Below are 23,940 nucleotides of genomic sequence, written 5' to 3'. Positions count from 1 at the left end.
TAATGTTATAAATCATCATATTTGTCCATGCACAAGCAACAAACTCCATGAGAGCAACGATGCAATTTGAAAAAAAAAAAAAAAAACTTTAATAACCACATTGAGATTGTTTCACACAGGCATTCAGCTGGGAACAAAGATTTATGGTCTAATACTGAAAGGTGTGTTATCTCAGTAAGTGCAGAAAATTAAGTGCAAGAGCTATGAGAGGAGATTTAAAGGCCTCATGTGATGGATGTCAGTGTTTGAGGCACTTCAGAACGTCAGCACTGTGCGGATACTGCAAGGAAAAACAGAAAATAAATTAGTCAGATAATCCGTAAAAATAAATAAATATAGTCAACAGGAACGGGAGAAAGAGCAAATTTAAAGTGCTTTATTAAGCCACAAAGGAGATAAATATGAATACAAATGAGGATTAACACAACACAAATGTTGAGCACAATTATTTCTTTTTTTATTAAATACACCAGTTGCACGACTGAGCTGCTCACCTCTTTCCAGCGTGCATGAGGTCAAATCCCTCGTTGATCTTGTCAAAAGGCAAGGTGTGGGTCACAAACTCATCCACCTTCAGCTTCTTGTTCATGTATTCCTCCACCAGTTTAGGAACACTTTCCACACTCTTCCAGCCTGAGGAGGGGGAATATCAAAACCAGCATAAGAGCTAGATTCCTCATAACACTCGCCTCTTGCTAAAAACATCTGCCATTAAGAGCTGCATCCCAGACTGAGAAGATGTGCGGCTTTCCAGAAAGGTAACATGTTTATCTGTCAGAGGCCAACAAAACGCGGCCTCTCCAAAAGAGTCACTTATTTTGTATGCACAGTTGGTCCAACTTTCTTGACAACACCTAAGGACAGAACAGAACTGACAGGAGGCCAATACTTGTTTGTTTCACATTGCTCACTAAACCTGAGGCTTTTTAAAACTGCTTCTGCTGGCCAAATGTCTTCGGGTGGTCTTCCGATTTGGATCATCATTTCCATTTTCACTGAAAGATCTGTTAAAATGATATGACTTTTGCTGGTGTCTGTGCCAAACAAAAGATGTTTTCTTAAATCTGGAGAATATGTTCTTTAGACCATGGCATTTCTGCAGCACCACAATATATCATTTTACAATGCTATTTTGTTGCACAATTAACTTTAATCAAGTAAAAGCAGCTCTTGGGATCCGGATATCACACTTGGCTGTGTTGATATTTTTATGATATTTTGCTTAATTGTTTAACTGTACTTCTGATGGCGAATTTACAAGCGGTGCACTGGTTATCCAGGCAAGTCAGTACGAACCCTGATGCAGGACTCTGGCCATAACAACCTGAATGACCATAAAACACTGCTACTGCTATTAATATTAATCGTGTTAAACGGAAAGCAATTTTCCCATCTCTGGGCATAAATTGCTCCTCATAATATTAAAAGTTTTCAGCTGCAATTGAAGCCTCTTTGATGGTTAGTGGAGGACTTTGTGTGGAATCTAGGGGCTGTTAGAGAAAAGGCTTGATCGCCCATTGATTTTAATCTAGTCTCTGGAACTGCCAAGAATCCAGAGTTAAATTACCAAAAGGGGACATTGAAGACACAGAAACACCGAACTGCAGCCAGGCGGCATTGCATCAAGCCTCATGTAACAACAATAAGAGATTCCCTAAGCCCTGTCATTCACCTCCGAAGGCCGTCCCCCTCCACACTCGGCCTGTGACCAGCTGGAAGGGTCTGGTCGAGATCTCCTGTCCGGCCCCGGCTACCCCAATGATGACGCTTTCACCCCAGCCCTTGTGGCACGCCTCCAGAGCAGCTCTCTGAAATGATAAATTAGCGGTCACATTACTGCTTTCCCACAATGGTGAACTTGCCAACGCTGTGTCACACACTGCCAACTGTTGTGTGCATTGTTTACGATGTATTCTGTACCAGCCTTTCCTTGTACACAAATAGTCCACCTGACATGATAAATGATAACTGTTTTATATGTTGCTTACTGCTTTATACGCTATGCATCATGTTTTCTGGGCTGGACTTATCAAATAATAATAAAATCACATCATCAATAATCGTAAATACTACATGAGCTACAAAGAGAGCTTGCAAGTGACTTTTGCTTGACAACAGTGCCCTCTGGTGGATGACAGTGCAACAGCATCCTCCACGCTGCATGGCTACAGCCGTGGTAATTGGCATTTCTTTGAGTTACTACCTCACCATAACAGGGTTAGCTGTGGATACACAACATTAAACTAAGCTGTACATTTCTCAGCTGCCAGTTCCCCTTTGCCCCAGAATGACTTCTTGACAGCGTTTTCACACTGACAATCAGCAACCATTAAAGGAACAGTTCACCCAAAAAACACAAATACATATATACAGTAGTCGAGTTGTAAAAAAAAAATCAGGGGCGATGGTCAATTTTTTTCACTTGATGAAAAGTGAGGATGGCAGTTTTACAGGAGGGATGATTTTGACCATTTTCATTTCAGGGGGGATGCCACCGACCCTCTTCCCCCCTCAACTCGAGTACTGCATATATATATTATTATTACTACAAGAAAAAATATTTTCTTACTCATCCCAAGTACAATCAATCAATCCGCAGTTGCTACATAATTTGGTGAGGGTTCCAGTCTGCCATGAGCTTCCCTGTTTGCTGGCTAGATGGGAATTTGTTAGTGGACATCCATCCATGGAAACCATCAAAAAAAATTTACATTTGAAAAACTGAGCAGTAACAGCTCTTCCGAAAAATGCTGATATTGGGGGAGGGTCTTGTTTTGCTTGCAGTGCTTTTGGACTCTAAATAAACTTGAAACTATCTGCCCCAAATCTGTCCTCCTTGGGGGTGGATTTGATCTTGACAAAGAAATACCGATTCAGCTTCCTGATATTGGAGAGCCGGGAGAATGAAAAGGTTGAGGCAGACTGGAAATGTCACTAAGTTGACACTATCTGGTTGAACTGTGTTAGGGCTAAGAGGGGGAATATCTTTTTTTGTGCTTTGGTTGAAATATTGCTTTAACAGTAATTGTCTTGCTTCCATGTGCTGCTATGGGAACACAAGGTTAGTCTCACCATGATTCCCACATTTCCAATGCACTCAAAGGAATAGTCCACGCCCCCGTCGGTCATCTCCACCAGGACCTCCTGGATGGGCCTGCTGTGGTCCTTGGGGTTCACAAACTCAGTGGCTCCGAACTCCTTGGCCTTCTCAAACTTGTCAGGGTTGATGTCGATACCGATGATCCTGGTTGCCCCGGCAGCCTTGCAGCCCATAATCGCAGCCAGGCCGACAGCTCCAAGGCCAAACACGGCGCACGTGGAGCCGGACTCGACCTGAACATGCACATGGGAGAAAAGAGGACAGTAAACATGAAAGTATTGCTGATTTGAAAAGACTGTGATTGATCTGACCTGACTATCACCTATTGGACACAGGAGCTGGATTTTCTCATGACATGCTCAAGGTTTTCTTTTAATATAGATTACTCTTTTCTTTTTAAATTTATCCAAAGAAACTGCGAGTGCACTACAGGGGTACTGAGGCATGATCCCCTGGAATGAAATGTTTGGGGGAACAATGTTTTTAATTCTATTTCTAGTGTATTACTACTACTACCCCCTCATAAAAGCAAACTCTTTAAAGATAAAGTTAATATCATGGCAAAAACTATTCTTAGGGCAACTTTGGTTCAAAGGGTAAATAGCTACCCATCAGCGTGGGAAGTCCAATAATAAGTATTTATTTTCTTATTGTTAAATAAACCTTTATATATATATAAAAAATATATATATTTTTCTCATCCAATGAACACAAATCACTTCTATTGAAAGGCGGCAAGGTTGTATCCCTGTTAAGAGCATTGTCTCTTGTAAACTACTTCGCAACAACTTCTGGTTCTGCAAAAAGCTCTTCAAACATAAAAGGCGTCACATTTATAAATGCCGGTTACCTCACTCTAGTATTATTACGGAGGATAGAGCTGTATAGTGTGTCCTTCCTAACCCGTGATGACAGCACCCACCTTGGCGGTGTTCAGGGCGGCACCGTAACCAGTGGAAATGCCACATCCAAGAAGGCAGACTTTATCCATGGGAGCCTTCTCGTTCACCTTGGCCAGAGAGATGTCGGCCACCACGGTGTACTCGGAAAATGTACTGGTTCCCATGAAGTGGAATATCTGCTTCCCCTTGCAGGTGAAGCGTGAGGTCTTGTCAGGAAGCAGGCCCTGGCCTTGGGTGATTCTGCAGGGTGGCAAGTGCAGGGAAGAATGGGTTTCTTTTCATGAGTATGATGACACCCTGTTATGTACTTAGCTGAAGGCAGAGGCTTCATCTGATGATGACAGACAAACTGAGCTTTGAATCGGCTGCCCCGAGGTGGGACACCCGAGGCAGCAAGTTCAGCTACTGTGGTTGCATGCTCTACCAATATGGGAGGTGTTTATTCAACTCAGCCTTACAGCTAGTATTCATAAATTCAAGGATTAATTAATTAGTCTGACAACTTGCCTAACAATCCTTTTGAAATCACAGTCTGTGAAATCTTACTAGGTTTCAAGTGAAGCCGACATTACCTGATTTTCTGGCAAAGGTTGGTCTTGGGATTTTTGCAGAATTTGCATTCACCGCACTGCGGCACATACAACGGGATGACAGTGTCACCTTGGTGAAAGGGAAGACTGTCAGTCAAGTGACTAACAATACAATGAATACTAATTCCTCAGTTTGCATAATCAAGTCAAGTGAAACATTGAGGTTTCAGTGTTCTGTCTGGCAGCTCCTCACCTGGTTTGAATTTGGTGACACCCTCACCGACACTCTCGACCCTCCCGGCGCCCTCATGACCCAAGATGACAGGGAAGAGTCCCTCCGGGTCACTGCCGCTCAAAGTGTAGGCATCAGTGTGACACACCCCTGTAGCAAAGATCTGAGGGGCGCATTAGCATTTTCAGTCCTTGTCAGAAAATATGATATTTTAACATGACAGATACTGCAGAAGATTCAAGCCTGGGATGAAAAAGTTGTCAGGCCTGATCTCAATATTAAACAGTGAGCTTAGCACTTCAGTTTTTTTTGGAAACAGCATAATCATTCCCATTATCACATAGGTCTATTTGGCTTAAAAGGAATGGCTGTTATGCTGAATAGGTTGATTGTAAAGATTGTAGGTTGTTTTTTAGAGACTCATGATGAGATTCTCTCGAAAAAAAGGCCAAGGGAGGCAAAGTTGGAGACAATCCAAAGATGAGTTCCTCACAGCTGGCCTCCTAAATCTTTAAGGCAGGATACTTAACAGTCTTCGGTATTCAAACTGGCTCCCGCAGGCAAAGCTTGCACAGTGGGTTATTTAGCCTTACTGAACACTTAACTGTAAGAATAAAAACACCTATTTGTATTGTTAAAAATCTGTTTTAATCAAATTTGGTGTCTGAGATGTATTTGTACAGTGTATTGAATTTACTTAGGCAAATGCATCAATTTGACTTGAGATTTTTCTGGCATGGAAAACAAAAAGTGTGCTTTACCTTGATGCGCACTTCATGAGCCTTAGGTGGGGCTACCTCCACTTCCTCAATGGAGAGAGGTTTCCCAGCTTCCCAGGCAACAGCAGCCTTGCACTTGATCACCTTAAGGAAAATGGGAAAATGCAAACTGCAATCACTGTTTTACAACCAGTGTCCACTTGCTGCGGTGCATCTGAGTAATGGGTCGCTTGTATTGCTGCAACATGTGTGCACTCTTTGGCAGGCTTGGCTGGGTTTGCAGTAGCCTTTGACCGGCACACATGTGAGCTTGGCCAATAGTTAACAGTGGAGTCAAGAGGCCAGCTGCACAAAAAGAAGCATAATTCATTGATTTTAGAAATAAGCAAGACACAGCTGCTGATAAACCTCCATAAAATTTAGTCTTTATTCAATTTTGGTCGCTTGCGCTGATTTGCAAATGCCATATGCAGCTGATCGGGGCCAAAGATCCCTGCTAAGTAACGCCAGGGGTAACAGTGCCTCTTTGTACTTATTCATTGAGGGCAAATTATACGGATTAGTTGCGGGAGCCGACAGTTTTTGCGCTACAAATAAGACATGAAACACTGCGTACACAGCGCGGATGGTAAGAATAAATGCAGTGAGGAGAAGGAAAGCGCATTTTGTGAGATTTGTACTTACTTTACCAGCTGTCTCCATGTTTCTTCTGCTACCGCGAGAGACAGGGACGGTGGGGGCGGCCGCTCAAGGAGCCGCCGTCTGGACCAATCAGAGACGGTGACGTCAACGTTACAAAGGGGGTCAATCCAGGTCATTTTTTTTTTTTTTTTTGGGGTAAAAAATTAAATTCATACTCTCTTTTCTTTGTATGCCATTATGTTGATCGAATGGCTGTGCTTTTTGTGTATTTTATTTTATGTTTTTCAGTAAAGATTTTGGGGGGAAAGCCTGGTCAAATGTCTTTTGTATGTGTGAGGTTATTCTTTTTTTTTTTTTTTTTTTATAATTATTCCCATGGGTATTAAAGTATTAAATTCATAAAGATAGTTCAGTCACAGCGCCACACCAGTTTCTTTATGAATGATTGCACATTATTGATTAATATATTGATTAAAACTGTGAAGATCGTAAAAAGGTTATACATGGATGTCTCTTCTGTTGATCGAGCAGACAAATGTTAAAAAAAAAAAAAAAAAAAAAAGAGTCCACACACCAGATAATATGCTCCCATCGAAATTTAATGACTCTGACTCTTATTTTCTCACATGGTTATCTGTCCAGCACCTTGCGTTTATCATCTGGATGTGTTTTGTTAACTTGTTTATTGATCGCATTTGTTCCTATTGTTTTTCTTAGTGTCTAGGATAGTAAAAGATGTTTCAATTTGTACATTTCAACCACTTATATCAGTTTTAATTCCTACAGGGTTAATAAATGGCATGAGTTCAAATGAGTTCAAAGGTAGTCGACTATATATGTCTTGGTTCTCACTCCTGTTCAGTAGGTGGCAGTATTACACCACAGTTGTTCGTCAAATGCCATAAAAGAAGAGGAAACAACCCACCTCCAGAACTGCTCAGGATTTTTGCCCTATCCCAGCTCCACACATACAAGGTTTCACATAATTCACAAAACACAGCTGTGAAGCAACTTTTAATCATGGATTTTTCTTACAAAAAGTGATTATATTCAGCTTAAGATTTTACACATTTTGAATATTAAGGAATCTTCAACATATATCCCCCCCTTTTTTGGAAAAATACATCCCCAAAATTTGAAGTACGGGCAAAAGTCTCATGAACTTGAAATCATAAAGTACAAACACCTGTGACATGGGCAGAGCATTTTAATACAGACGGTGTAAGATGTTGACCTGCCTCATCACAGAGTGACCTTTAAACTCCCTTGGTTGCTGACAGCTGGACATGAAGATCACCATTTCTTTACACACAAGTATATACCTGAGTCCTTTAAATAAAATGCATGGAGATCCACTGCTCGTCCAGGACTGGTACAAAATTAAGAAAAAAAAAAAAAACTCCATTCAAGTAGTATAAAAAGATATAATGTCTATATTTTGCGACTTCAGTCCAGGCTCTGGGACCGAACCACAACTTTTCACTCGGGCAGCAGCATACAGGGAGGAGAAGATCACACCAGATCACCGCCGTTACATCATCTCCCACCTATGTGAACAGGTAAACAAAAAAATTGATTCATTAACACATATTAACCTGTCATAATGAGAAATACTAACAAGGAAATAACCAGTACAGAATTCAGACAAACCTCTGAATCCCCGGCCACCACCACCTCCTCCTCTTCCTCTGAATCCTCCCCGTCCACCGCCTCCAAATCCTCCACCACGGCCGCCGCCGCCCCGGCCGCCTCGGAATCCACCTGAAACCAGGAGAGCAGCAAAGCAGAATTGTAACGCGACTTCGCTCCAAGCCACGTTAATCGTTCAGAGACACACAGAGAAGACTTAGAAGAACTGGCGCAGACTACAGTCACAGGTGAGACGGCTGTGTCACCTCCCCATGTCTGATAAAAGTTGTTCATGAACGCACCACACGCTGACAAGCATCACAGTCCCAGTGGAAACATAAACCCCAGACTGTCAGTAAACGTATCATGTTCTATCCATTAACAGACCACAGGCCTGATGAAAACAAGTTAACAAGTAACGGTGCATCACCTCCACGACCACCTCCTCTTCCTCCACCTCTACCCCCACCTCGGCCTCCTCTTGGTGGACCTTTCTCTCCTGGCGGCCGGGGGAGGAACCTCTGCAGGGGGAGGAGCTTCATTGGGTCTATATAGAACTGAAGGAGAAATGATGCGTTTAATTAACTGAGTTGTACAGAAAGCCAGTAAAGTAAACTTTTAGGACTTTTAGGATAACATGCCTCTGTAGATAAATGCAAATGCAAATATGGCACTTCTAAATGTTATATAGGACTTTAATACCTTCTGCATTTTCTTGAATGAAGACGCCTTCATATTTTCGGAGAGCTTGACTGAAAAATACTGCAAGACTGGGTCAAGGAATCAGTGGGTAACTACAACATAATTACTAATTACTCCATTATAAGTCATATTTCTTCATCACAGATAGGAGACAGATGAACGTAGGAAACAGAAAGGATACAAAGTCACGCAGCTGTCCGAATATTTCATCCACTTTGCCTATCTGCTCCTTGTTTTCCAGGTACACTGGGGCGTTGAAGTAGGGGACTTTATTCTCCTCTGTTGTACACTTACACACGATGTCGTCCTCACACGGATGCATGAACTCTCCGAGTGCTGCAGGTGCAAAAACAGATGCAGCAAGGTCTTTACAGAGCACACTTGTTTGGTGGATCAGCAACAGTGGCAGCTGGCTAATCTGGAATGATCAAACTACTTTCAAAACCTTATCAGACAAACTGTTTCTGTTCATTTTTTGACCTACCCATCTCAAAGGAGGCAAGTTCCAGATGAAAAGGCATAGTCATCAACGTATCAGTCAACTTCAAGAATTAAAGTAACGCAAATCACTTCAGATATCATGCATAGCGTCCACAAGGGACTCAGAGGACATGAAATGAAAAGACTGAGGGACAGACGTTATCCTGAGGTGGGTCAGCACCTCAAAATGTAGACCCTATACAGATAAAACAACATGGCAAGCCTCCAGTCTCTTTCTTCATTTGATCCCACTTTAACTCTTGCTGAATGTGATCACACAGCACTGACAATGACTAAAAAAGACATTTTCTAATATTGTCCTCTGCCCTGGTGACCTTACCCACGACATGTTCTGGGGGACCATAGTCTTGCTGTCTGTTGAAGCCCCCCCTGCCACCTCCGCGGAAGCCTCCGCCGCCGCCTCGACCACCAAATCCTCCTCCACCGCCTCGACCACCAAATCCTCCGCCGCCTCTGCCTCCTCCACCCCGGTTAAAGCCTCCACCTCTTCCCCCTCCTCTGAACGACATTTCTCCTTAATAACTTTGTGGATAGAAGAAAGCACATAAAAACCATATCGTCTGATAAGTGTTATAGTGTGGCATCAAATACAATAAAGTACAAAACACGTGAATTCTCAGCCAACTCACTGCAGCCTAGCTTTGCTAACCTTAAACACATCAATTCAATGAGCTACCGAGGCAGCGCTGCAGCTAGCAAGCTCGGTCGAGTTGGTCAGCTTAACAAAGAAGCTCGTAAACATCTAAAAACACAAATCCACTAGTAAGTTTGCTTATCATAAATATACATGTTGAAAACTTTGCCACGAAATGTGCGCACATAACCGAGCAAATTACTCACAAATAACGCTCCGCTAGCTGTGGTTATTTACTCTGCTCAGCTGCCATGCGACGACAACACGTGTGGCCGCTGCCGCAAAGCGAAACGGCAATGTCGTTCCTGTCGTAAACTGTCGTAAATGAACGACTCCCATGCGTGCGGTGGGAAGCTGACAGGTGATTGAAGTTACAAATCCTGGTCAGTATACGAGTTTCCTAAACTGAAGTGAGATTATTAAATTACATTATCTACTGGTTACCTATTAAGAGCTGTGATCACCCCCTATCAGGTCCACGTCATCATTAATTTGATCCACTGCAGGTAACTAATTGTCATCTTGGAGCTTCATATAGCCCAGTAATGTCAACAGAGGGTCAGGTAAGACGCACAAATCCTCCATCATTGAATATAAGTGGAAACAGGGTTTAGACTGTGTGCTGCAGCAGGGCTCCCATGTTTTTCAGGTGATCAGATGCCAGGCAGCTGTAGCTTGGGAGCCTGGGAAGCCCCTCTCCATTGAAGAGGTGGACGTAGCCCCACCTAAGGCCCATGAGGTCCGTATCAAGGTGAGCCAACCGCCCCAGATTGCACAGCAACACAAGGAATCACCAGTGCAACCTCTGCAAAGTGACTTTTAATCCCATCATGATCTCATTTCAATTGCAGGTGACTTGTTAGACAGCTGTGATGGATGTTCTGCAGAGTTACTTCAGTCCAGTGCACCCATGAGTCAGGGGACATTTGGATAAATTGTCCTCGTTTTTCTCTCATATATCACCACCTTTACTGTTTGTTTGTCCAGATTACAGCCACGGGGGTGTGTCACACAGATTGGGCATATCTGTACGAGACTGGGCAAGGGATGCGTGCCAGACCGTACCCATTAGTTCTCGGCCATGAGGGAGCAGGAGTGGTGGAGAGTGTCGGCCCCGGTGTAACCACATTTTCACCAGGTAAAATATTAGTTTAGTCGATTTTGTGTCGACTGACTGACATTTTTCTGCATCATTTCCTCCAGTAAAGTAGAATAAATGTTTTTCTTATTGATATGCATTTCTTTCTTTATTTTTATCCTTATTTGTTTTTTTGTTTTTTTTTTCATTTACACCATGAATTTAAAATGAAAACACCAAAACCAAATTGAGTGATTGCCAATTTGACCGCAGTGATATTGATATGTGAAACAATCATTTTTTGTTGTAGCTAGTCACACTGTATGAAGTCTTGATTAACCCAAAACCAATCAGTCAGGTCTCAGGTAATATTGTTACTCTCAATTATGCTTTTTTCCCCCCCGCCTTAATATATTCACAGGTGATAAAGTTATTCCTCTTTTTCTGCCACAATGCGGTCAATGTGAACGATGTCGCAGTCCTAAGACCAATCTCTGCATGAAGCACTGGTAAAATTTGCACACTCACTGTAGCATTTTGATTAAATCCCGGTTTTCTACTGCTTTTGCATCATCATCACCATACATTAACTCACTCACTTGCTTATTTATTTGTTTATACTCCTGACTGCTATGTGCTATTTGGACTAAACGCCATTTTCTTGTGCTTTTAGGGCCAATACACAAATGGGAGTGTTAGCTGATGGCACAAGCAGGATTTCCTGCAAAGGGCAGCAGGTGTACCAGTTCCTCGGTGTCAGTTCGTTCTCCCAGTACACAGTGGTGCCCGATACCTCAGTTACCAAGATAAGGGATGACTCCCCTCTTGATAAAGTGTGTCTGCTGGGCTGCGGCGTCTCCACGGGCTACGGAGCGGCTCTCAATGCAGGCAAGGTGAGGGAGTCCAGATTCTGCTGACGCTTGTGCTCAACTCGGCTTTATCCTTTACTCGCTTGCCTTTGTTCTGGAGAAACTCTATTGTCTGTGGAATATGTGTGATGCAGATTTTTTTAAACAAACACACTTTTTAAAACAGGCTTGCAGAGTCCTTGGCAGACAATAATTAAATGTCAGTAAGGTAAACAATACAAATAGACGTGAATTAAAAAATGATTGACATGAGAGGAAAATTGGCAATGAGAATGCAAGACCTAAAATGTATTATATAGGCCTAAAAGGCTATTTGTGGAGAAAAGAAGTTTTAATGGATAGGTTCACTATTTTTCAGCCGAGATCGTATTAAAATGAGGATCCCCATCATTTATAATTGTACACAGCACAACCTCATCGCCAGCTTACTTGTGAGCTTTCAACAAAATCAAACAGAACAATTGTTTGCGTCCGTTTAAAAAAAAAAAAAAAAAAATGTCCTTTTCGAAAAAAAAGTTAATTGCACAGTTTTGAGTGTCTGTTTGATTGGTGTAGTTATTTGGAACATGTTTTGATCAAATACCACTCATTGCTGTGTTTGAAACTACTTTTTTGTGATGACCGCAGTACATCCCAAACATTTGTAACCTTCCACAGAGCAGCATAGAGAGTAGTTTGGAAAGTTGCACTTAAGTTAGTGACAACTAACCAAACCAACAACAGTGTTATTGTAAATTCTACATTAAAACATGGACAGTTTGCAGCTATGGTTTGTCAGTGACTGTGAAGGCTCATGTACACCTTTAGTTTTCAACAAAGACATTTCTAATTGTTTTTGAGAGGGCAAAATTAGTGGCTGTGTTGAAGGCCAGCAAGAAGCTACTGCAAAGTGGTAAGTGGTAGCTAGATTTTGTATTACTTCAGCCAGCAATGAGGTTGTGCTATGTATGTTTTATCAAGCATGGGAATTGAAATTTTAATAAACAGACCCCTTCATGGCCTATGTCACTGTGCCGTCACGAAGCTAGCTGGAGGCAAAACAAACTGTAGCTGGAGGCAAGCACTGTACACACTGTGAGAACAATGTCGTCCTGCTGTGTTTTTGGGTGCCAAAACCGAAAACTTAAAAACACAAACTTAAAATTCTATCGAATACCAGCAGCTGCAACTAAAAAAATCGTAGACAGCGGTGGTTGAACGCGATTAAACGAAAGGATTGGACCGAAAATATCATCAAAAACACCCGTGTTTGCAGCGCACACTCTATATCAGGTAAGGTGGTTAATATGCAATATATCATCAGTTTCAGCCTGAATAACTTCATGGACTAGACTAAATTGTGACTGAAATAACGTTAAGTTAATCATTATTTACGTGTTAACGGTAATGCTAATGCTAACCGCTAGCCAACTCTGTTGTCCAGGGGTCCGTTTTACAAAGCAGGTTTAGTGAAAACTCTGAGTCTGTTAACCCTGAAATGAGGGAAACTCTGAGTTTTCCGTTTCACAAAGGGAGGTAACTCAAAGCAGAGAAAGAGGGGTAGCCTAACTGTAGCCTGTTTCACTGAGGCAGGTAACTTAAGCTCTCGGTCAGTTACCGCAGTAACAGACTCCATGAAACTAACCTGGTCGGGACCAGGTTTTTCTCATGAAACCTCGAGTTTCTCTCTGTGTCCGCCCTCTTTCAGCAACACACGGTATGTAACTTCTTCATTCATTCAGTCAGCAGGCGAGTTTTGGCGTGGCATATTAGTTCTGCCGTCTGTTATTTAAAAAATAATAATAATAATTAAAAAAAAAAAAAAAATCAGTCAGTAGGCCTTTATTAGAAGTCTATTCGTAGTTAGGTGGCGACTTTTTTTTCACGAACATAGCATGTCCTTTCGACAATCGATACCGTGGATGAAGGTGCAGTATTACTGCGCAGAGAATTAAATATTCGTCGGGAGATGGTTATAAGACCGTGCATGAGATTATGCCGAGGTCTTACCTGTTTGAACAATGTTTTTATATTTCATCTTAAGCTGCTGCCAAGTGCGCTGCTCCCCCTCGGGATTGCACCTAAATGAAATAAATTAATAGGCTACCATTCAAGCAGTTTTCCCAGGTAATATTATTGTGATTGCAGAGGACTACATTCAAACTTACGCATCGACCCGAGCAGCAATGTTCTCTCACGCCGTCTCCCTCTCCTTTGCCGCTGCAGCGGTGCTGCACTTTTTTTTTTTTTTAAAAAAATGTTCAAACTCGCTGTATGGATATAATAATAATAATAATAATAATAAGAGTGACGATGATTTCCAATTCAACTGGAGTGAAAAACACAGCCCGACGCTTCCCCGTTGCCATGGTGACTCGTCAAATCGGGTGCACGCGCTTAACTCCAGGTGAAACTACTTCGAGTTGATCAAACTAACTCAAATCAGCTGTTCTGGAACCGAAAACTCAGAGTTTCCTATCTCAGAGTAGATAAACTCAGAGTTCGGGGTAAGACTCGGAGTTTGTTGAACCTGCCTCGTGAAACGGACCCCAGGCAGGAGTAGCATGCTGCGTTAAGTTTCTTTTGTAATGTCTTTTCGGGCAGTACCATCACATCGTCCATCCAATGAGTGATCATGTAGGGGTCGGGGAATTTCGTCCCATCAGCGAGAGTCAATTTTTTTTAGATAACATTCACGGTCCTTAAGAGTGAGTGTACTCACATATCCACTAGATAGATAGATAGGTATACTTTATTGATCGCAAACTGGGAAATTCACACGTTACAGCAGCATCATCAATAAAAACATAAAATAAAATAAAATAAATAAATAAATTACCATTAAAATTAAAAGTATACAGTAGAGACTAAATATGCAAAATATTACGTTTTCCTCGTCCAATTTAGCATAAACACTCCGTTAAAACATGCTAATCCGCATTGACAGGCTAGCACGTTTGAGATGTTTTGCCTCCAGCTAAGCCTCGCCCCCCATATTACGTCATACTGTTTACAACCTGTGAAGGGTATGCCAAACATGTCCTTTAAGAAGTGATTTGTCAGATGCTCCTAAAACAGCTTCCACTTGTTTCATAAAGCCTGTCTGTCCAGGTTGAACCCGGCTCCTCGTGTGCTGTGTTTGGACTCGGAGCCGTTGGACTGGCTGCTGTCATGGGCTGCCAGGTCGCCGGGGCAACCAGGATCATCGGTGTTGACATCAACCCGGACAAGTTTGAGAAGGCCAAGGAGTTCGGAGCCACCGAGTGTGTGAACCCCAGTGAGCACAGCAGACCCATCCAGGAGGTCGTGGTGGAGATGACTGCCGGGGGCGTGGACTGCGCCCTCGAGTGTGTCGGCAGTGTCACTGTCATGGTGTGTGCCCCAGTTGCCCCAGTTGCCCCAGTCTTTGGCGTGAGCTCCACATGCTCAACCTGCTATTTTTGAGCTGAGGCCCTGAAATATTAATTGTTCTGAGAATTGTGCATCCGAAATTGAGTATTTCCTATCTCCGAAAACACAAACCTTCTGTATTTCAACTGCTGATGCTGCATGAGACCATATCTTTGAAAGCAAACAGCCTCTTGTGCAGTGTCAGCACAGTGCGCAGGAAGTTGAGTTTGGACAGAGGGTGTAGTTCTTGGACAACTAAATTTATTTTGGGTTTCTTGAAAGTGTTGTGGGCCTAATTCAGCGAAAATGTACACTTAATAACCGTGACTGCATATCCAATCGCATGCCTTTTCCCCTCACCTCAAACTACTTTTCAACATTGGGTGCTTACCCTAGCTGAGTAGCATAATGACTAGTTTGGACAGACCCTGTGTATCTTCAGATGTCTTATGAAAAACGCTATAATAAAACTTTTCTCTGTCCTTAGAGGGCCGCGCTGGAGTCTACCAGAGAAGCCTGGGGCACTTGTGTCATTGTTGGCTGGACAGAGACTGAAGAGATGAGCGTCATCGTTCACAAGCTCCTGATGGGCCGCACCTTGAAGGGGACATATTTTGGAGGTGAACTCGACCGCTATTAGGAAAGCAGGTTAACAGGCATTAGCTGTAGAGAGTGCAAAAATATATCAAGTACAATAATTGCCATGATGGGGAGGTGAAACCATAAGTTGTGTGTTGAGAAAAAAAAATCCTTTTGAACACTGTTCAGAACATAAGTACATACAGTCTCCTGGCACAAAGGCACCAGACAAACAGTACTGGCAAAGTGCATAACATTTCAGGTAAAAATCCATCCTTTAAACACTTATTGCTAAAGAAAAAAAAAATCATATCAAACAGCTATTGTGCTTCTGGGCCATTTTTCATTTGGAGGTGTTTTTTTCTTTCTTTCTTTCTTTCTTTCTCCTGCAGATGACAGGCCAGACTTCAATGATGTGATGTCATATCAAGATATTTCCAGTGGTTACAATTGAGTTTGATGGAATATTTATTTCGCTGTCTTAGATAGCAGTTGTCACATTTTGCAATCAGTTCCTCAGAATCAAAGAGGAATGCCTTCTTTCTTGACACACCGCTTTGTTCAGCATTCATACACGGAGAAATCCATCAGTGAGGAATCAGAGATACCAATCTCTCCACTGGTAAAAGCCATGTTGAGTGTTGAGTAAAGCAAGCAGCTGCGGTCATACACATGTATATTGCCACAGTGTGAATTATCATATATATATTTATATTTATTTATTTATTTAGAGAGGACAGTGCACATTAATTAACGTTGATGTAAATGTGCCAGTGTTAGCCAGAGGCTAGTTTACAACCGCAGTCCACTGGCATGATGTTAAAGAACCATTAAAATATACAAAAAAGGGACACAAGGGTCATAATACATAAAAACAGGGACACAGGAGACATAAAATTAGAGTAAAAATACAACATATCCATGTGGGAAACAGAGACTGACAGACAATGACACAAAAGAGAGACAATCAAATATGCAATAAAATAAAATTGGCCAAGATGAACTGTCAAGGATGGATAAATGAGATGGAGGTGCAGCAATCATCCTTTGAAGCTGTTTATATGTGCATATGCCTCCCATTAGTGGAAAACAAAAATTTCCTGCTCGTGGTGGTTGTCAAAAGTCATTGTGGGAAATGTAGGAACTCACCAGCTGATGTGGATGAGCGGGTTGAGGGAAAGTGAGTACACCACAGCAGTGAATTCTGAAAAAAAAAAAAATGTCATCACAAATTAACTAGCAATGCCCACGGTCTTTTTTTCTGTCAGTCCCTGAATGAGTTAGAAAATGTAATAATGGAAAGATAAAACATCATTATTACAAGTGTGAAGTGTAGTGGCTAAGTGCCTTGCTCAAAAGCTCCTTGTGGTAGTTGATGGTAGAGGTGCTCAGATTCTTCTAGTCCTTAGGGAAGTTTTAATTGCTTACTTTGTGGCCACAAGTCTGCTTTCTGTAACCTCAGACTACCGTCAATCTCATGAGCAATCAGTTTTAACTGCCCACCTGGCCCTTCAGGCTGGAAGAGTGTGGAGAGTGTACCTAAACTGGTGGAAGACTACATGAACAAGAAGATGAAGTTGGATGAGTTTGTGACACACACCCTGCCGCTGGACCAGATTAATGTGGCTTTTGACCTTTTGAAATCTGGAAAGAGGTAAGAGCCATGAAGTATTTGTGTCTCCCATCACCATCCCAACCCTCACCTGCAGCTCACAATTCAGTATCTCTAAAATCCTCCTCATTTATATTCTGTTGAACAGCATGATTAATAAATAACATAAAAATAACATAAAATGTCCAATATGATCATACAAATGCATCAACACCAACAGATTTCTCCCCTCAGAACCTAAGATTGTAAACTATGAAATTGAATGTGTCATTAATTTTCAGATTTTTTATTTTTTTTTAGAGTTTTCTCTCTGCCCCAGAACTTAAGTGAAGAGCTAATAATACTTACTAGATATCAGAATATGACAATTATAGAACCACTGTACAAGTTAAAATACAAAGTAGAAATGGGTCAAATGGGTCACTTTGCAGAAATATATCAGAATATATTTTACATGATTTTTCTCCTCTCACATTTATTGAGTTAAGATGTGGTCATAGCCCGTTTTCTTACTACTGCTTACCCGTTAAACTCTTCTGAGCTATGAAACAGCATTAATCAGGAAGAAATCCAATCCAATCCAACTTTATTTATAAAGCGCTTTAAAATAACCACAGAGGTCCAAAGTGCTGTACAGTAAGATAAAAACATAAAATACATAAAAATACATAAAAAGAAGACATAAAACACATAAAAACATAAAATACAGTACATAAAACATAAAAAAACAGTAAAATACAGACATCACAGAAGACAGTATATATAAGAACATATAAAAACAATAACTTACAAGGTGTTAAAAGCCAAACAAAAGAAGTGAGTTTTAAGAAGAGACTTAAAAATAGAAAGAGAAGGAGCCTGTCTAATGTGCAATGGCAGATTGTTCCAAGAAATGGCATATTTAAGTTACTCAACACTTAGTTATAGAAAGTTATGGAAAAGTCTTAACATAAAGGCCATGGTGGGAGCCCTGTTATTTTATCTTTTTTTCTTTCTTTTAGCATCCGTACTGTTGTCAGTCTGTGACACCAGGCGGCTAAACCTGATGGATAATCAGCCTCTGGATCAACCCTATGCATCTTCAATAATGGTTCTTCATTTCTCCTTTGTTCTCCTGTGTTTTTCATGTAGATTGCTATTTATGCTTGCCTCCTATGAGAAATAGTTTTGGCTGTGTATGAAACCTCTATTTATTTACATGTGGATGTCATTTTCATTAAATAGACTCGGTGATGCCTTTCACATGTAGATGTGAAGTGAGGACAGAAAGGTTCAATAAGAACTTTAAGCCTTGAGATGATTTTAAAGTGGATTTTGCATAATCAGTTCAGCTTCATATCAGAGAGATCTTTTGGATATTATGTAAGAAGAGCTCAGGTTTCTATATGTAGGCTGTTTGGGCAAAGATATTGATGAGTCCAATGCCTCCTCTGTATCCACTTGTAACAAATTACCACATTGACCACTAGATGGCAGTCACATCTCACTTAAAGATTTTATCTTTGAAAATAGAGCACTCCATTCATGAATAGTATCTGTATAAAGACACTGCATTTCTGTCTCCATATTATCCTGCATTTAAACTACATAAAATATACTTTTCTTCACAGTTAGTTATCACTGACCTGATCAAAAGGGAGGAATATTAATCTGGAGTATTGAATTCCTTCTAAAGGCAGCAAATTGTCAACATGCATTTGTCCCAAAAGCGCCAAGACAAATTTCCTGTATCTTTATTGTACCTGGCAGTTGAGTGATTCTGGCTCTGATGTGAAGAGGCAATGGGGGAAAAAAAATACGCTTGTGCTGAAGACGGGGCAAGAAAACCAGCCACCAAACGGCTGAATCTGTCCTCAGCCATAAAGAAATATCTGTGGTCAGGCTTACCAAGTTTTGTCCTTGGTAATATTATATATTGATTTAATAGGGAGTCAACTACAAGGGCTAAAATAACAGTTGTGGGCTGTCATGACACAAGACAAAAGGTTGGTTGGGGAATGCCACTCGGCGATGAACTGAAATAGCTGTCTAAGGAATTTGCTTTATTGAAGTTCCATTCAGATCAAATGAATACCCTTGGCAGTTTCCCCCACGTTTCCAACTTTATTTTAAAATGGAAAGGAAAGTGGCGCTTCCCTTCACGTTGGTCTGCGCTCCCTGTTTGTAATCAATCAGAGGTTATAAAAGCGGTGCTCAAAGATTGCGCGCCTCCCTCACTGAATCTCAAAGAAAAGACAGTTATCGAGAAATGGAAACTGGAATAATGCTGAAAATGGGCGCGTTGGACAGAGCGCGAGAGAAAGAGGGAGAGAGAGAGGGAGAGAGAGATCAAAAGAGAAGGAAGGACAAGTTTTAACAGGTGCTTATGTGACTGGGCACCCTCAACTATAAATGTTGGTCATGCTCACAGATTTATAAGGCCTTCTTGGGGACATGTGCCTGAATGTCTGGCTCATCTATGGGAAAACTATCCATAGTGACGACCATAAGTCTCTCCGGCCTTTTTTCTCTCTACATCTGAACTCCTCAACCTCTGGGGTTGTCACAGCATTTTGCAACTGATACACTTGAGGACATACTGTCTGAATTAGCATCAGCGTCCTGCTACAGTTTTGAAAGTTGTACATGTTTTATATCGATCTGTGTTGCTTTTTTGGCTAATACTTTTGTGGAGATAAGCTGTAAAATCACAGTATCTGTGGCTCTGGCCGAAACTGACTTGTTATAACGGTGACAGAGCTGGCAACCGTGATAATCGCAAAGGATGAAATCATATCAGGATAGGTTGATTTTACTTCTTGCTGTCATAATTTTATAGGTAAAATGACTCTCTCAGGCACATGAAGATAATTGACAAACTTCAGAAACAGCAGACAAATGCCATCACACACACACACACACAAATGTCAAAAGTGCTGCTTTGTCTTTTGCAATATTTAGATTGGGATCAAGAGATTTCCACCAAATTTCCAAGCTGTATTCCTGCGTGCACCCTGAAGCACACATGATGCCATGATGTAAAACTGGAAGAAGGGAGGAGAGATGGGGATTATATCTATATTCCCAAAGGCCTATATTCCCACAGTGTATATGTTTTTCAGTGCACCATTTTCAAACACCATTTCAGATATTCTTCAGTGAATGTGCACTATTAGATTACACATTTTTGTTAATAGGCCTATACACATTATGAACTTGATTCTGTGTTGGGGGAGGGTTCTGTATGTTGCCAGTGTTAATGCCAGCACTAATACCAACTCAACCAACTGTTAATGCTTTTTTTTGTTTGTTTGTTTGTTTTTTTGTTAATAAAATGTTTGTTTGAATTAGAGTGTGTCTTTGTAAGCAGTTTGACCATAAACACATTTTCACTTGTTAACAGAACTCCATTATTTAAATAATTAATGTAACAGAAGTATGACCATTATTATTTTAATGTTGAGATTTGCTACTCTGTGAATATCCCAGTCGAGTCCTGTTGAAATGTAGGCATGCTGGTTTTTGTCCCTTCTGAAATGACTGTGATATGGTAATTATGGTAATTCACACATTTTTAACAGGCATTGAGATGCTTAGAGAAAATTATCCGTAGTCTGCCTGGACAACCCCTGGCTGTGATCTCACTGTTTTTTGACCAGACGAGAAAATCAGTGTATCAAAGTGTTCATCTCATGTACCTTGAGCTGATATCAGTGACAGACAAGCGCAACACAATCAGTTTAAATGCTTTGTTTGTACTCATTAGATAAAATGCAAATTTACACAGGAGTGTAATATTATGTGGCTTAAAGGCATTTAAAGATTTTACTCTGCCGCAAGACTGTCTGTCGACTTAAATGTTCATTTACTGCATGTGCATGCACACCTTGCACACCTTTTTCTGTTGGTATAGTTTCTGTGTGCTCTAGCTGCAAGTATAGTGTATAATGACTACATACGTAGATGATGACTGGATAGAGTAACATTGACTGTATTATATTATTTCAATATTTGGCTTATGTTTTTTGCAGGTAGTAGCCCTGTGATAGTGGTTTACTTAAGTGCCTGCATGCTGGACGCGTATAAGATGACATTTCTGAGCTGTCACAGAACTTGTTGTGGCTCTGCTGGTGTAGATCGCTTGTATGTCAACCTGAGGCAGGTGGTTTGTGCCATGTGAACATCAGGAGTTCTGAACAGGAATGTTTTTGTTTCATAGAGCACATAAACTCACATTAATCACTCATGAAGCTGTGGTGGCAGCATCCTTGGGAAATATGCTAGAAGGAAAGAATATCTGAAAGAGACACAGAGTCACTTAGACAGAGAGATAGTGGGGTGGATATACTGTATAGCCCCGACGGCTATGGAAGAACGCCCCACTTAAGTCACTAAAGACTGCCAATGTGAGGCCCCTGTTTTATCAGCAAATCCTGGCCATTATACGGCTAATGCCAGGCATTGCCTGTGACATCCCCAGCCTTTCTCTGACATGGCTAGCTTTAGCTTCTGTGTCAGTGGAATATACTCAGCACCAATGGAGGACAGCATGATACTTGCCGTATTGGAAGGACAAGTCTATGATTTTTCCACAGCAGTAGTGAGTGATGCAGTACCACAGCTGGCACAGCAGTGTAGCAGCACTCTCCAAATTGTTGACTTATCAGGAATTTAGAAACAGTCCTAACCTGGTGACAGTGTATTTTTGATATTATCCACTGGGTTTTCAAGGGGTTTCTCAAGCCCAAGAGGTGAGAATTTTCTCAGTCCATAGAGGACCATTCAATCCTTCAATTAAAGTATGCCATAATTGGATTTACAAAGCTTACTTGTGACAACAGCATTATGTTTTGTGACCAGGGCTGTATTTTGATATGGATACCCAAGGTGTGTTCAGGAAAGGCTACCAAATACATTTCAGTTCTGGCCTGTTTTCAAAAAATGCAGGCAGAGATGTCATGAATCAGTACCAAACCCATAGTCAGCTCATTATGGGTCCAACATAACACTTTTACAATCAAAAACATACAAGAAGAGAGACACAGAAAAAAACAATTTGATTTTTTTATTTATTTTTTGCATAATTCCAACACTTTTCCCAGTCAACCTACATTTCTCGTCTATTGTACTTTAGGCCTTCTATTGTACTACTGGGCTTTACTTTATCATTAGTGCACACATGATTGGCCCCAGTGGGACACAAACCATTAAACCCGGCCATGTTACTGCCATCCTCTCCTCATTGAGCCATATACAACCATATGTTTTGTATTTTGTAACCTGTCAGTCATATTGTGTCAGTGTTTTATAGTTAAGTTGCAACAGAAATAGACAACAAAGAGCAGGATTAGGACAGACCACACATGGCTATCACCAAACACACACACACACACACACACACACACACACACACACGCAGGTATTTGCGTGACAGCTCTAAGCTTTTGTTGTGTTGTGTCTGACAGCAGCAGCAAAGTGGTAATTGAGAGATTAACTCTAAGGTGCTATCATGGCGCTCCTTTGTTTGGTCTCTCTCTCATTGGCTGTTTGGCAGTGTGGTAGCATGCGTGGGAACGAGTCATACACCAAGATTGCTCTTATAATCTGCTTCACTTATTTTACTTTTTTATTAGCCGGTATTTAGCCAGGTTGTCTCATTCCAGTTGAAAATCTCACAAGACATCTGTCTAAGAAAGCAGCATCAGTGACGAGGAAAAGTTACAAATGACAAATATGCTTACGAGAAAAAAATAAATAATAATCAAAATCATATCAAGGCCAAACATTATATCTTTAATTGTTAATGATCAGGATTGCAACATAAAATCCAGCGTCTTTATACAAACCGTCTATGTCCTTGTGATTGTCGTAAACCTTGAACATTTATATTTGTATCCTTAAATTAGTTAATATTTTTAAGACAGATCAAAGTTGACCTTGTGGGCTTGACAGAACTTATCCAGGATAGACCTGGACCCGAGCCCCCACCCCACCGCTGCACTACCACATGCTTTTCTCGTAGTGCCAACATTTGAGTCAACACAGCCATTTCATGTGGTTATGGGATGGAGGTAGGGGGAGATATTTCTCTCAGGCCCTGTGTGTTTACCCCCTAATCCCAGAGAAGAAGTTCACAAGCGTGGGGAAAGTACAGGGAGATTTACCTCCCAAACCTGCTCAGCTTACTGCTCCACTGTTTTCCACAGCCATATGGGGTTCAGATAATTCCTTGGAATGTTTGGGGAGCTATTTTTAAGTGAATGTAAGAATATAAATGGTATGAAAATGGTGGTTGTGTTCATATAAGGAGCGGTACCCATTTGAGGTCCTGTAGTCAGTTGTCACTATGCCTTCTCAAGAGCAAGAGTCATAACAATAATCATAATGTATTTGAAAATATCAAATAGGATAGTATGAACATACCATACCAGACATATCAGAGGAATAAAAAAAGAACCAATCTGGCATTTTATCAGTGATTACGGTTGTGAATTTCTGCTTGTAGGGTTAAAATGTTATAACTCAAAGTTCATCACTTATCTCTGAAAAACAGAGGATCCACTGTAAGAAAAATGTGTAATTTTTGCTACATTTAGTTACCTTTACACCTTGAATAATATAAAATCTCTGGTGCCCCAGTACCATGTATTGAGTCTAAGTCCTTACCGCAGCGGCCTGTGTTTGATTCTGAGCCGAGCCCTTTGCTGCATGTCACCCCTGCCTTTCCTGTCTCTCTCTAATCTCCCTATAAAGCAAAGCAGAAATGCCAATAAACAGAGAAAAATGTAACATCAGTTATCATGGTCTAGTATCGTACAGTCACCAAAGTTCATTAAGTGCTAAATACTGTGGTAACAGGCTGA

The 23,940-nt window shown here is 41.1% G+C and overlaps 3 protein-coding genes across 10 annotated transcripts; 1 reads left to right on the top strand and 2 right to left on the bottom strand.

Annotated features, from left to right (window-relative positions):
• Positions 1-60: 60 nt before the first annotated feature.
• LOC115366874 (alcohol dehydrogenase class-3) lies at positions 61-6,269 on the bottom strand. 2 transcript variants are annotated; one of them, XM_030062528.1, is made up of 9 exons: positions 6,168-6,269; positions 5,526-5,627; positions 4,786-4,927; positions 4,575-4,662; positions 4,023-4,242; positions 3,073-3,333; positions 1,673-1,808; positions 495-633; positions 61-280 (listed from the first exon to the last, which is right to left on the bottom strand). In XM_030062528.1, the coding sequence occupies exons 1-9, from the start codon at positions 6,183-6,185 to the stop codon at positions 256-258; spliced, it is 1,131 nt and encodes a 376-aa protein (XP_029918388.1). In that variant the 5' UTR covers positions 6,186-6,269; the 3' UTR covers positions 61-255. The 2 variants fall into 2 exon arrangements, with proteins under 2 accessions (XP_029918388.1, XP_029918390.1); XM_030062530.1 differs by lacking the exon at positions 6,168-6,269 and adding an exon at positions 5,892-6,038.
• A 760-nt stretch (positions 6,270-7,029) lies between these two features.
• Positions 7,030-9,923, bottom strand: gar1 (GAR1 homolog, ribonucleoprotein). Of its 2 annotated transcripts, none has more exons than XM_030062302.1 (7): positions 9,798-9,923; positions 9,277-9,479; positions 8,638-8,792; positions 8,457-8,516; positions 8,185-8,311; positions 7,776-7,886; positions 7,030-7,672 (listed from the first exon to the last, which is right to left on the bottom strand). In XM_030062302.1, the coding sequence occupies exons 2-7, from the start codon at positions 9,464-9,466 to the stop codon at positions 7,662-7,664; spliced, it is 654 nt and encodes a 217-aa protein (XP_029918162.1). In that variant the 5' UTR covers positions 9,467-9,479; positions 9,798-9,923; the 3' UTR covers positions 7,030-7,661. The 2 variants fall into 2 exon arrangements, with proteins under 2 accessions (XP_029918162.1, XP_029918163.1); XM_030062303.1 differs by lacking the exon at positions 9,798-9,923 and adding an exon at positions 9,607-9,774.
• A 1-nt stretch (position 9,924) lies between these two features.
• Positions 9,925-20,364, top strand: LOC115366722 (alcohol dehydrogenase class-3-like). Of its 6 annotated transcripts, none has more exons than XM_030062299.1 (10): positions 9,925-9,974; positions 10,066-10,154; positions 10,241-10,330; positions 10,579-10,729; positions 11,091-11,178; positions 11,343-11,562; positions 14,629-14,889; positions 15,395-15,527; positions 17,002-17,140; positions 20,039-20,364. In XM_030062299.1, the coding sequence occupies exons 2-10, from the start codon at positions 10,137-10,139 to the stop codon at positions 20,112-20,114; spliced, it is 1,176 nt and encodes a 391-aa protein (XP_029918159.1). In that variant the 5' UTR covers positions 9,925-9,974; positions 10,066-10,136; the 3' UTR covers positions 20,115-20,364. The 6 variants fall into 6 exon arrangements, with proteins under 6 accessions (XP_029918159.1, XP_029918155.1, XP_029918160.1 ...); XM_030062295.1 differs by having other exon boundaries at positions 9,926-9,974; positions 10,241-10,342; XM_030062300.1 differs by having other exon boundaries at positions 9,927-9,974; positions 10,241-10,342; positions 18,100-20,364.
• The last annotated feature ends 3,576 nt before the right edge of the window (positions 20,365-23,940 follow it).

The sequence above is a fragment of the Myripristis murdjan genome, chromosome 10 (assembly GCF_902150065.1).
Source record: "Myripristis murdjan chromosome 10, fMyrMur1.1, whole genome shotgun sequence".
NCBI classification, from domain to species: domain Eukaryota; kingdom Metazoa; phylum Chordata; class Actinopteri; order Holocentriformes; family Holocentridae; genus Myripristis; species Myripristis murdjan.
This window is presented reverse-complemented; position numbering and strand designations above follow the sequence as displayed.

Bases quoted from the DNA above. Each gene is read 5' to 3' on its own strand.
- gar1 (XM_030062302.1), bottom strand. From the start codon at position 9,466: ATGTCGTTCAGAGGAGGGGGAAGAGGTGGAGGCTTTAACCGGGGTGGA. The intron at 8,793-9,276 runs GTAAGGTCACCA...TTGCACCTGCAG, and splicing joins TCCCCCAGAACATGTCGTGG to CACTCGGAGAGTTCATGCAT. The intron at 8,517-8,637 runs GTATCCTTTCTG...CCAGTCTTGCAG, and splicing joins TCGGACAGCTGCGTGACTTT to TATTTTTCAGTCAAGCTCTC.
- LOC115366722 (XM_030062295.1), top strand. The intron at 11,179-11,342 runs GTAAAATTTGCA...TTGTGCTTTTAG, and splicing joins AATCTCTGCATGAAGCACTG to GGCCAATACACAAATGGGAG. The intron at 14,890-15,394 runs GTGTGTGCCCCA...CTCTGTCCTTAG, and splicing joins TCGGCAGTGTCACTGTCATG to AGGGCCGCGCTGGAGTCTAC.
- LOC115366874 (XM_030062528.1), bottom strand. The intron at 4,663-4,785 runs GTGAGGAGCTGC...CCTTTCACCAAG, and splicing joins TGTCACCAAATTCAAACCAG to GTGACACTGTCATCCCGTTG. The intron at 281-494 runs GTGAGCAGCTCA...TTTTCCTTGCAG, and splicing joins CTCATGCACGCTGGAAAGAG to TATCCGCACAGTGCTGACGT.